Source organism: Mobula birostris, chromosome 4, assembly GCF_030028105.1.
Source record: "Mobula birostris isolate sMobBir1 chromosome 4, sMobBir1.hap1, whole genome shotgun sequence".
Classification (NCBI taxonomy): domain Eukaryota; kingdom Metazoa; phylum Chordata; class Chondrichthyes; order Myliobatiformes; family Myliobatidae; genus Mobula; species Mobula birostris.
In genome coordinates, this window is record NC_092373.1 from 135,470,845 (window position 1) to 135,482,999 (window position 12,155).

The 12,155-nt window shown below is 40.1% G+C and overlaps 1 protein-coding gene across 1 annotated transcript; it reads right to left on the reverse strand.

The window, feature by feature from the left end:
• Positions 1–8,419: 8,419 nt before the first annotated feature.
• LOC140196026 (interleukin-8-like) lies at positions 8,420–11,408 on the reverse strand. Its single transcript, XM_072254727.1, has 4 exons — positions 11,270–11,408; positions 10,466–10,601; positions 10,263–10,346; positions 8,420–9,491 (listed from the first exon to the last, which is right to left on the reverse strand). The coding sequence occupies exons 1-4, from the start codon at positions 11,331–11,333 to the stop codon at positions 9,485–9,487; spliced, it is 291 nt and encodes a 96-aa protein (XP_072110828.1). The 5' UTR covers positions 11,334–11,408; the 3' UTR covers positions 8,420–9,484.
• Between the last annotated feature and the right edge of the window lie 747 nt (positions 11,409–12,155).

Here is a 12,155-nt window from a genome sequence, read left to right on the forward strand (position 1 = left end):
GTATTGAGCTCTAACTATGTAAACTATTCTAGAGGCTGCCTAAGTTAATGGAGGATTGGACTGATGAACTGTGATCCTCCTGAAGGTCTGAACATCCAGGAGGAGGAATGTAAATTAACAACCATTGTGACTCTATTAGCTAAGTTGCAGCCAAAAGAAGGGAAGGTAGTAGGGACTACTGAATTCTTGGCTCTGTTGAGCAATAGTAGAGAACAGGGGAATGGAGTGGAGAAGGCTGAGGGTCTGATAGAGATTTATAAGATTTCAAGGCATAGATAGAGTAGTCAGACAGTATCTTTCTTCCCAGGTTGAAATGTCTAATACCATGTATTTCAGGTGAGAGGGGTAATTTCAAAAGGGATGTGAGGGGCAAGTATTTTACACAGAGTGGTGGGAACCTGAAATGTACTGCCTGGGTGGTGGTAGAGGCAGATACCTTTGAGACTCCTAAGAATTGTTGAGATAGTCATAAGAATGTGAAGAAAAAGGAAGGATATGGACATTGTGTAGGCAGAGAGGATTAGTTTAGTTGGCCATTTGATTACTAATTTAATTAGTTAGCATAACATTGTGGACTGAAGGGCCTGTTTCTGTGCTGTACTGTTCTACGTTCTATCTTCTATCTTTTATGTTCTATCATGTAGCAGAGAGATAAAGAGAAATACTGCAGTGTTGGTACCAGGCAGAGAAAGTTTGGAACAGGTCCAAACTAGCATGAACCACAAAATGCAGGCTAAAGTCAATTACAGTTAATTCAAGATCCTCAAAGTAACATGGCAGTTCTATAAAATTCTGGTTAGACCACACTTGGAGTATTGCGTTTAGTTCTAGTCTCTTTATTATAGGAAGAATTTGGAAGCTTTAGAGAAAACACAGAGGAGATTTACTAGGCTGCTGCCTGGATTTGGAGAATATGCTTCATGAAGAAAAGTTAAATCAGCTGAGGCTTCACTCTTTTGGAGCAAAAAGGATGAGTGGTAATTTGATGGAGGTGTATAAGATGATGAGAGGCATTGATAGAATGGTCAGACAATTACTTATTCCTCAGGGTGGAAATAGCAAATACCAGAGGACATAAATTTAAATTGATTAGGGGAAACTATATGGAAGGTGTTAAATGTTGTTTTTTTACATAAGAGTGGTGGCTGCATGGAACGTGCTGCCAGGGGTTGTAACGAGAGGCAGATACAGTTGAAGTCAGGAGTTTACATACACCTTGGCCAAATACATTTAAGCTCAGTTTTTCACAATTCCTGACATTTAATCCTAGAAAACATTCCCTGACTTAGGTCACTACTTTATTTTAAGAATGTGGAATGTCAGAATAATAGTAGAGAGAATGATTTATTTCAGCTTTTATTTCTTGCATCACTTTCCCAGTGGGTCAGAAGTTTACATACACTTTTTTAGTACTTGGTAGCATTGCCTTTAGATTGCTTAACTTGAGTCAAATGTTTTGGGTAGCCTTCCACAAGCTTATCACAGTAAGTTGCTGGAATTTTGTTCCATTCCTCCAGACAGAACTGATGTAACTGAGTCAGGTTTGTAGCCCTCCTTGCACGCACACAATTTTTCAGTTCTGCCCACAAATTTTCTATTGGATTGAGGTCAGAAAATGATCTCAAGTCTGGTTCATCCTTGGGAGCAATTTCCAAATGCCTGAAGGTACCACGTTCATCTGTACAAACAATAGTATGCAAGTATAAACATCATAGGACCACGCAGCCGTCATACCGCTCAGGAAGGAGATGCATTCTGTCTCCTAGAGATGAACATACTTTGGCGCGAAAAGTGCAAATCAATCCCAGAACAACAGCAAAGGACCTTGTGAAGATGTTGGAGGAAACAGGTAGACAAGTATCTATATCCACAGTAAAACGAGTCCTATATCGACATGACCTGAAGCCACTGCTCCAAAACAGCCATAAAAAGCCAGGCTACAGTTTGCAAGTGCACATGGGGACAAAGATCTTACCTTTTGGAGAAATGTCCTCTGGTCTGATGAAACAAAAATTGAACTGTTTGGCCATAATGACCATTGTTATGTTTGGAGGAAAAAGGGTGAGGCTTGCAAGCCAAAGAACACCATCCCAACCATGAAGCATGGGGGTGGCAGCATCATGTTGTGGGGGTGCTTTGCTGCCGGAGGGACTGGTGTACTTCACAGAATAGATGGCATCGTGAGGAAGGAAAATTATGTGGATATATTGAAGCAACATCTCAAGACATCAGCCAGGGAGTTAAAGCTCGGTCACAAATGGGTCTTCCAAATGGACAATGACCCCAAGCATACCTGCAAAGTTGTGGCAAAATTGCTTAAGGACAACAAAGTCAAGGTATTGGAGTGGCCATCACAAAGCCCTGACCTCAATCTGATAGAAAATTTGTGGGCAGAACTGAAAAAGCGTGTGCGAGCAAGGAGGCCTACAAACCTGATTCAGTTACACCAGTTTTGTCCAGAGGAATGGAACAAAATTCCAGCAACTTACTGTGAGAAGCTTGTGGAAGGCTACCCAAAACGTTTGACCCAAGTTAAACAATTTAAAGGCAATGCTACCAAATACTAAAAAAGTGTATGTAAACTTCTGACCCACTGGGAAAGTGATGCAAGAAATAAAAGCTGAAATAAATCATTCTCTCTACTATTATTCTGACATTCCACATTCTTAAAATAAGGTAGTGATCCTCAGTGACCTAAGACAGGAAATGTTTTCTAGGATTAAATGTCAGGAATTGTGAAAAACTGAGTTTAAATGTATTTGGCTAAGGTGCATGTAAACATCTGACTTCAACTGTACAGTAGGGATCTTTAAAAGACTTAGATAGGCTCATGGATGAAAGAAAAGTGGAGGGTTATTAGAGTAGGTACTTGTACTGTGCTGTACTGTTCTATGTTCTGCATAGGTTCTATGTTTTATGTTCCTGTCTGCTCACCAGACTAATAGAAATTTCATAAACTCCAGGACGGAAGCTTGCCATTGTACATACAAGGTAAAAATGCACATGGCTCTTGTAGAACACCAGGTGTTCAAACCTGAAACTTATATAACACATTGGCACTGAAGCCTGACACTGCAAAGGGCTTATCTCACTATGTGAACAGAATGCATGCAGGGTAGAGATCATCGGGGTATATGTAGATAAGAAGTTGTATAAGAATAATGAAAACTTTGGATTGTGAGCATTTGTTTGAGGTCAAATGATTCTCCTGTTGACATCAACTTGTAATAAAACAGGAAGTTTGCTCTGTATGTAAGCCTCTGATTCTAAGTAGATTCCCTTTGCTTGTAGAAAGACACCTGGGGCATAGGGAATGATCAAATCTTGGTGGATAAGTTTGAACATGGTGCCGGAAGTAGTGACTGAGCATGCAGCTCCAAAGGGAATCATCAAATATTCCCGTTTAGAATTACTACAGCTGAAATTCATGGTCACAGCTATGGGTGCAGTAAGCAACATTGTTTACAGACGTTTAAAAAAATCTGTCGATCCTCAATATCGGCAGACCCCGGACAACAGAGTTAGGTTGTGAGAGCAGGTTCCCTTTAAGAGAAAAGAAAGTGGAAAGCATGCTGGACGGTAGTTAAGATTGAAACACAGGGTTCTGAGACCCCTACATTTTACTATCTGGCTGCCAATTGGAAAATAAAATTGTAGACCTTAGAGTTACAGTAGATTGCAGAATCAGAGGGATATCAGAGACTGCTGTGTACTTTGCTTCAGGGAATCATGGCATACACCTACCATTTCAGACATAGCACTGCATCCCAAAGCCTTCATCCACTGCACGGTCAGAACAATAGAGTCTCTTAAAGGTAGAAGTTGGGGGGGGGTGGTGTAGTGTGCTTCATGATTAACTCAACATGGTGCACAGACACAGAAGTTCTGTCTCAGTCCTGCTCACCCAACCTGGAACATCTAGTGGTCGTGTATTGTCCATTTTATCTGCCGAGGGAGTTGTCCCCCATCATTCTGGTAGTGGTGTATGTTCCACCGCTGGTCAAGCAGGCACTGGAGGAGCTGAGTTCCGTGGTCAGTAATCATGAGAGAGTGCATCCTAATACCTTCCTCATCACTACAGGAACTTCAATTAGGCCACTTTGAAGACGTCCCTGATTAACCACCACCAACATATGGCCCATGAAACCAGAGGAGCCAACACACTTGACCACTGTTACACCGCCATCAAGAATGCTTACTGTACCGTCAAGTCCAATCACACAGCTGTACCTCTATTTCCTCCATACTGGCAGAGACTGGGGACCACAGCACTAGTGGTGAGGACCGCGAAAGTATGGTCAAAGGAGGTGGAGGAACGCCTACAGACTGATGGACTGTACAGTATTCAGGGATTTATCTTCAAGTCTGAATGAACACACCACAGTTGTCACCAATTTTATCAAGACCTATGTGGATGAGGGAATGCCTTTGAGAACATTCTAGACATACCCAAATCAAAAGCCGTTCATGAACCAAATGATCTGCAGTCTGCTGTGAGCTAGACCTGTGGTGTCCCAGACCCGTGATCCCAAACTATACAAGAAGTCTAGGTACAACCTACTGAAGATCATTTTAAAATTGAAACTACAATTTGATTGAAGTTAGAGATGGAACTGGCTGCACTCGGGCTCCAGCAGGGCTTGCAGGCCATTACTCCTTGCGTGACAGAACCCAATTTTTGTCATGAACCCCATGATGGGTTGAAAAGGACCAGCAGAAATGGAACATCTCTGGAGTCTGGTTCACTATAAATTAAGGCTATATTTATTACTACTACTACAAATTAATATCATTAAACCGGATAATACTGTACAGGTTATAAACTATTTTATATATATATATCTGTAAATGTGTGTGTGGATACACAAATAATTAATAGTCCGGGAGGTAGATATCAGTCTTATGGTGTCAGGTAAGTTTAAGCAGTGCAGTTCACTTTGTGTTGCGTCGAGTTGAATTGATGGAGAGAGAGAGAGAGAGTTAAATGGCCGCGATGCTTTACTCCCAGATGAGCTCAGGACTTTTAATGCATGCTTTGAAAGTGAGAATAAAACCACTCCTGTCCAAATCCCTGTCGCAGCTGGCAAGCCTCTGACATTAGGCTGCGGTGGTGTACCTGGTAGGGCACTGAAAACCTGTGCTAATCGGCTTGTGGGAGTATGCAAGGATACCTTCATATTCTCACTGCTGCAGTCAGACATTCCCACTTGCTTCAAAAAGGTGACAATACCAGTGCCTAAAAAGAGCAGGGTGAGCTGCCTCAATGTTCCTCACCCATTTATACTCACACCTGCTGTGATGGTGCTTTGAGAGTTTGGTCACGGCTAGAGTCAACACCTGCCTAAGCAAGGACTAGGACCTGCTGCAGTTCACCTACCATCACAATAGGTCTATAGCTGATGCAATCTCACTAACTCTCCACTTGGCCTTGGACCATCTGCTCAACTGCAATACTCATGTTAAGCTATTGGTTATTGATTACAGCTCAGTATTTAACATAATCATACCCTCAGTACCATCAACAAGCTCCAAAACCTGGGCTTCTATATCTCCCTTAGCAACAAGAACCTTGATGTCTTCATTCGGAGACCACAATCAGAGTGGATCAGAAGTAACATCTCGGCCTCCCTGACGATCAACACTGGCGCACCTCAAGGGTGTACGCTTAGTCCACTGCTCTGTTCTTTCTACACCATGACTGTGACTTGGCATAGCTCAAACACCATCTATAAATTTGCTGATGACACAAATGTCGTTGGTGACGAGGTGGTGTACAGGTATGAAATAGATCAGCTAGTTGAGTGGTCTTGCAACATCAATATTGCATTCAACGTCAGCAAGACCAAGGATCTGATTGTGATTCAGAAAGGGGAAGCTGAGGGTATACCCATCCGTCCTCATCGAGGGATCAGTAGTGGAAAGGGTAAGCAATTTCAAGATTCTGGATGTCAGCATCTTTGAAGATCTATTCTGGGCTCAACATACACGTGCAATTATAAATAAGTCTCTCAGTGGCTATAGTTCATTAGGATTCTGAGATCTGGTACATCACCAATGTCTAGCAAATTTCTACAGATGTACGATGGAGAGCATTCTAACTGATTGCATCACCGTCTGGTATGGAGAGGCAACTCCGCGGGATTGGAAAAAGCAGCGGAAAGATGTAAATTCACCAAGCTCCATCGCAGGCATGAGCCTCCCAAGCACTGCGGACTTCTTCAGAAGATGATGTCTCAGAAAGGCGACACTCTTCATTAGGATACCCATCACCCAGGACATGGCCTCTTGGTGCAACCATCAGGGAGAAGGTACAGCAAGCTAACGTTTCAGGAACAGCTTTTTCCCCTTCCCCATACAGTACATAATCCTTGTTGTAATTTATTGCTCTGCACTGCAGTCACAAAACAACCAATTTCATGACAGATCCCAGTGATATTAAGCCTATTTCTGATTCTGAAAAGAGAAGGAAGAAAATAATCAGATCAAATTAGATGAGTAAGACTCAACAAAAATAATATTAAAGTTTAAATCAAGAGAGCATGGGGAAAACGGTTGACTAAATACAGGCATTGAGTATAGGTGGATATGCTTTTGTTTGATTTGGCTCCATTATGAGATTACTGGGATCAGTCAGGCTGCAATTTACCTGGGCTGAATGAGCCCATACATGAGGAAACAATGCCATCAACTTACATCAATAAGGGACGGAGCAAGGGAAATGCAAGTTGTTGTCAATCTGGGAGATTCAAAGGATGATTCTGTTGCTGGAGAAGACAGAGTTTGCTCCCAGATGGACTAGATTGTTTGTGGGGCTGTTAACTAATTATACTAATGGAGGCAGTCATTGGAATCAATAACACTCGATAATGTACCTCTTCTTCACTAATACAGGTATTCGAATAGTCCCCCTTTTAACCTTCTTATAGCAAATCTGCATTCAAGCATCTGCCTGTTAATGCATGGGCAAGGCACATGGGATACAAACCTGCTTCTGGCTACAGGAGAGTGAAAATATAAAGAGTGTGGTATGGACATCCTGCTTGATTCAGGCAGATCTTAGTGAAATCACAATATACGACAGCAGTAACAACTGCATCTCTGAACTGGAGTCTAGTGCAGGGTTTAGGTGTCTCAGGAAGGGCTGGACATGGGATAATGGACTTTAACAATTATGAAACAATATGGAAGGTTGATATTGAGCACTGATAATGGGATAGGACTATGAAGGAGAATTAAGGTTGTAATCATATCATTGATTTGAACCAAGAGCAGTCACTGCTAAGTGTTGGATGGAGGAGAGGTCACCACTTTACTAGTCAAGGATATCAGGGCCATGTTTAACACTTGGCACTCAGACTCCAGCAGAATGAAGATCACGTGATACCAGGTGTAAGGTGAACACAGGGTTTGCCATTTGTCTGCGTGTGGGAGGGGTTGGTGGAGTTTCTGCAGATGGATTGGAGGGTACTAGCGGATTCACTGTCCAAACTAACCAAGTATGGGTGGGTAGGGGGTTGGGGGGGAGGAGGAAAGGTTGCGATGTGATTTATGCCAAAGTATTAGAAGGAACATTAAGGGGCATATGTGCCTATGCAAGTCCAGAAATGTTTTTATGGCCAATCAGTTCTGAGCCTTACTGATGCAGTCCATTAACATTTCCAACCTCATAACCCTAGCCTGAATTTGGTCACTTTCAATAGTGGGACCTGCATAAAATGTAATATATAATCTGAATATCTGAATCTAGTGCCCTTCGCAGACAGTGTAATCCAAATCAGACCACTTTTAGGGGGTATCTCATGCCCACTAAAACACTGCTTACATCTATGTATGACTTCCATCGGTGAATTCCTGATCAAATAGTCACGGATATGAATGATGGGTTAAGGATGAGCCAGTGCCATGGGTTTGACAGGGACCACTCAGTCGCTGGAACTGGAAATTATTGAGAGTCAGGACTGACAGTTCACCTGATCCTCTAGGAAAATAACTGTATCACAACCACACTAATAAAATATCCAATTGACTGACATCTGGTGAGTCCAATCAATGTTCCCCCTTTCTGAGTTTTGGCTCACGGGATATTTCTCTTCAGTAGAGAATAATACTGAGCATTTGTGACAGAGGCCAGATTGAAGTTGTGTCAATGATTCTCTCAGATAATATCTCCATCACTCCGCCACTTATATTCCTAAGATACCAGAACATTTAGCAGAATGAATAGGATGTGAATGATCTGTAAGCAATACTGCAAGTCAAGGGGTGATCAGACACTCCATTTGCATTTCCAACACATACAGAGAGGACAGGGATTGAATTTCCTGAACTCTATCCCATGAACATAAAAGATTTCGGGTAGAATTTACCAATATGTTAGATACAAATGTTGTTTGGCACAGAAGAATTCCTAGACCAAGTATTTTAGTTTTTTTTGAAAAAGATACTTTATTTATTGGAATACAAATATTTCACAATATTAATTTTCAACAAACACCATTCACATGTATGTTAATCCCAGATACATCCTAGTGACATCAAAATAATTAAACATTTTCATAAATAGAAATAAATAAGCCACTTTATAAATATTAAGGCAAGTAAATAAAATACAAACAAAACTAATTACAATAAATTAAAGTCCTTCCTGGCATGAAACTGTGCTGAACTTGTAAACTTCTTTCAAACAAGTTGTACTTTCTGCAAACCCATAACCTGGAGACAAGTGGCTGACAGTATGATAACAGAATCAAAAGAGACTAGGTGTTTAATTGCACAGCCCATGACTAATCTCTGGTTGCCAGCACACAGATTAATGAAATCTCAACAAGGGGAACACCTATGCTGTAAATTTTGATTTGTCTTTCACCATCACTTGAGCATGGATCAGTACAGTCCTGCAAAAATAAGAGAACTTATTTTTTACAATTACTTCGGTTTCCATTGAGCTCTCAGCACAAAACCAGCACAGGTGCCAGAATCAATTTTGTAGGAATAAAATCCACAACTACATAAATACTAAATTACAAAAGTTTGGATGAGGGATCATAAGCAACTATGGGATGACAGAATAGACACAAAATGCTGAAGTATCTCAGCAGGTCAGGTTGCATCCATGGAGAGAACTGAACAGCTGACATTTCAGACAAGGTATTTCATCGGTTTGGATCAACTGCTCATTACCCTCCATAGATGCTGCCTGATCTGCTGAGATTCTTCAGCATCTTGTGTGCTTTGATCTAGGTTTCCAGCATCTGCACTTTCTCTTGTGCCAAAGGGATGAAATAAATAAAGCGTCCTAACTGATAAAAAGTGACGGACATTGTTTTCAACCAGACATTCTTCCTCAAGTTGACATAAATCTGTGACAGGACTGACAATGGGAGCAAGCGATTGTATATTTTCCTGAGCTGATCCGGAATCACGATTGTGAATCAGTGCCACATTTCTGACCATCCAACTTCTATGAGCGAGATTAATCAGATTCCTAGGAACTGTGGAAAATATAAAACATTTTGTAAATTACTAAATCACCATTTAGGAACACCTAAGGAAATTGTCCACAAAAAACAATTTCCAAAACAAGTATTTAAACATTTATTTCAGCAATTGAGTTCATGTATAAATTTCCCAAACATGTAAAAACATAGAAAATACGGATGAAAAAAGATATCACATTTTCAAATCGTATTATCTAGTAGAGTTTTGATGTTAGTTCAGTTAGACTAACTATGCCTTGGCTAACTGCTTGGTTAATCTTAGCTGCACTTGCTATTGGACCAGTAGGAATGGGAATATGAAAAGAGGATGAACATTAGACTCATTGAGTTGTGCAATATGGATACAATGACTTTGGCTCAAGTGGTCCATGCCGACCAAGAGTCCTATCTAAACTACCCTCTAGCCTGTGTTTCTCTAAACCTTTCCTATTCATGTACCTGTTCAAATACCCATTGATAATTTTTCTAAGTCAAGTAAATATCCTCTTTTTCTGTATGGAGGCTATTTGCTGGAGCATATCTTTCCAGAATTTGCTTGTCTTTCATTTCCAATTTCAGGTGGGTTCCTATACAGGACAGGCAATCTGCTCTGATGGAGAAAATACAAAATCCCTCCTATGCTTTATTTTTCTTCTCTTTGATTTCCATGTTGTAGCTGGGAGGGCTAGGTTACTAATTGCAATCTTTTTCTGTGGACTTCTTTTTAACATTCTGGTTCAATCTATACTTCTCATGTTGTAGTGCAAACTCATGTCTGGAACTTACCTCTTGGTTATCATTTGGATGATCTTTTTCACCCAATGGGCTTCAGGATTCAGACACACGGAGGAACCATTCTTAAGGATCACGCTGAAAGAAATGAAAGAGGACAATTACTTCAATATAAAATGTAACAATGCCCAAGGAATGCTATGTGGATTTCATTGACACAAACCAGATTATCAATTACCACTCTAATTAAAACTTACATGATTTCAGTCTTTGCACAGTGTGGGCCACTTGGAATAATTTCAATATTTTCCATTTGCTTGGGATGGATGAATTTGGAGTTTGTATTAATGCACTGGCATCGCAGACTCACTTTTGAATTTCCAAGAGAAGCAGCTGTGGAAGGAACAAATGGGACAGACTATTTATACATGTCACTTGAACTTATTTCTTACAAATTCATATATAACTTTTGGAGAAACTGATAAGTTCTATGAAGATATTAATATTACATTTAGAGAAAGTGATATATAACATACAAGGAGACACCCCAATTTGTTTCTCTAATACAACAAAGGTGTTCCTCTATTAATTTTCTAGACAATTTTCACCATAAGACTAAATTCCACTTTGAAAGTCCAAAAACCATATCTCCATATGGAAAGCAATAAGAATTGGTAAACTATGTAAATCTATCCCAACCCGTGTTGACGCACACTTCAAGCTACTGACACAGTGAACTGATCTCTAATGGATAACAGCGGTTTTTTTCAGAACTTATTGCTTCATATTCTCTGTCAACTACAGTACCTCCAAATTATTAGTATTATAGTAACATTTTGAGTCTATCTGTCTAAATATAAATTTGAGTCTATTTAGTCAAATATTAATAGCACTTAAAGTGTTAATATACAGTACTTGAAGTATGTATCACAATTATAAATTCTAAACAAGCACTTTGCAGCCATATAGTTATAACCATTAAATAAACAATTGCAATTTGTTTCACAAAATTTTAGATTCTACATATTCTTAGGTTAAGATAGTGCCAGGCAATTGCTTACCTTGTGTTGAAGCCATATACAGCACAAACAGGGCTACGATAGTGAGAAGAACTCTGCTGTTCATTTTGCTTGCTTAAACTTTTCAGGAGTAGTACTCTTACTACTGTTGTGTTGCTGAAAGCTTTTCTGCCCCTTGCTGCTCAAGTCCTCTATTTATAATCAGAGCACTGCTACTCAGTGACGTAACTGGGAATTTCACAGGAAGTTATGAAATACTATTAAGCATTGAGAGACTAAGAATGACTCATTGCTTACAAACCCCAGAAAGCAGAATGCAAAAAAAAACTTTTGTCGATTGGTTGATAGATTTGCTTCAGGCTTATCTATTTAAACTCAAAATAATCTTGAATTTTTATGGATTTATAATAAATATTTGGTGTTGAAAATACTGTTTTTGCTTTGGAAGATTGAATTTATGTTCAATTTCTTTCAGAATTATTGTGATAAAATTTATGCATTTTATATAATATTTATTTATTTTTGAACTATTGGTGCTTGTTCTTGCCTCAATAATCTCATCATATCCATGGAGTGTAAATACTAGCAGCTGAAACAAGAAATCATTGGAGTCCTAAAGTCATACAGTACAGAAGCAAGCTGATAAGTCGGCAAGCTTCAGTGTGCCTTGTCCATTCCAATCAAGGTGCCTGCTGATTTATTTATTTGGAGATTCAGCATGGTAGTGGGCTCTTCCAGTCCAACGACCCTGTGCCACTCAATTACGTCCAAACGACCAATTAGCCGAGTAACCTGTGTATCTCTGGAATGTGGGGGGAGAACAGAGCAACTGGAGGAAAGCCATGCAGTTACAGGGAGAACGTACAAACTCCTTACAGACAGTGAGCCAGGGTCGCAGATGCTATAGTGACGTTACACCAAACACTAC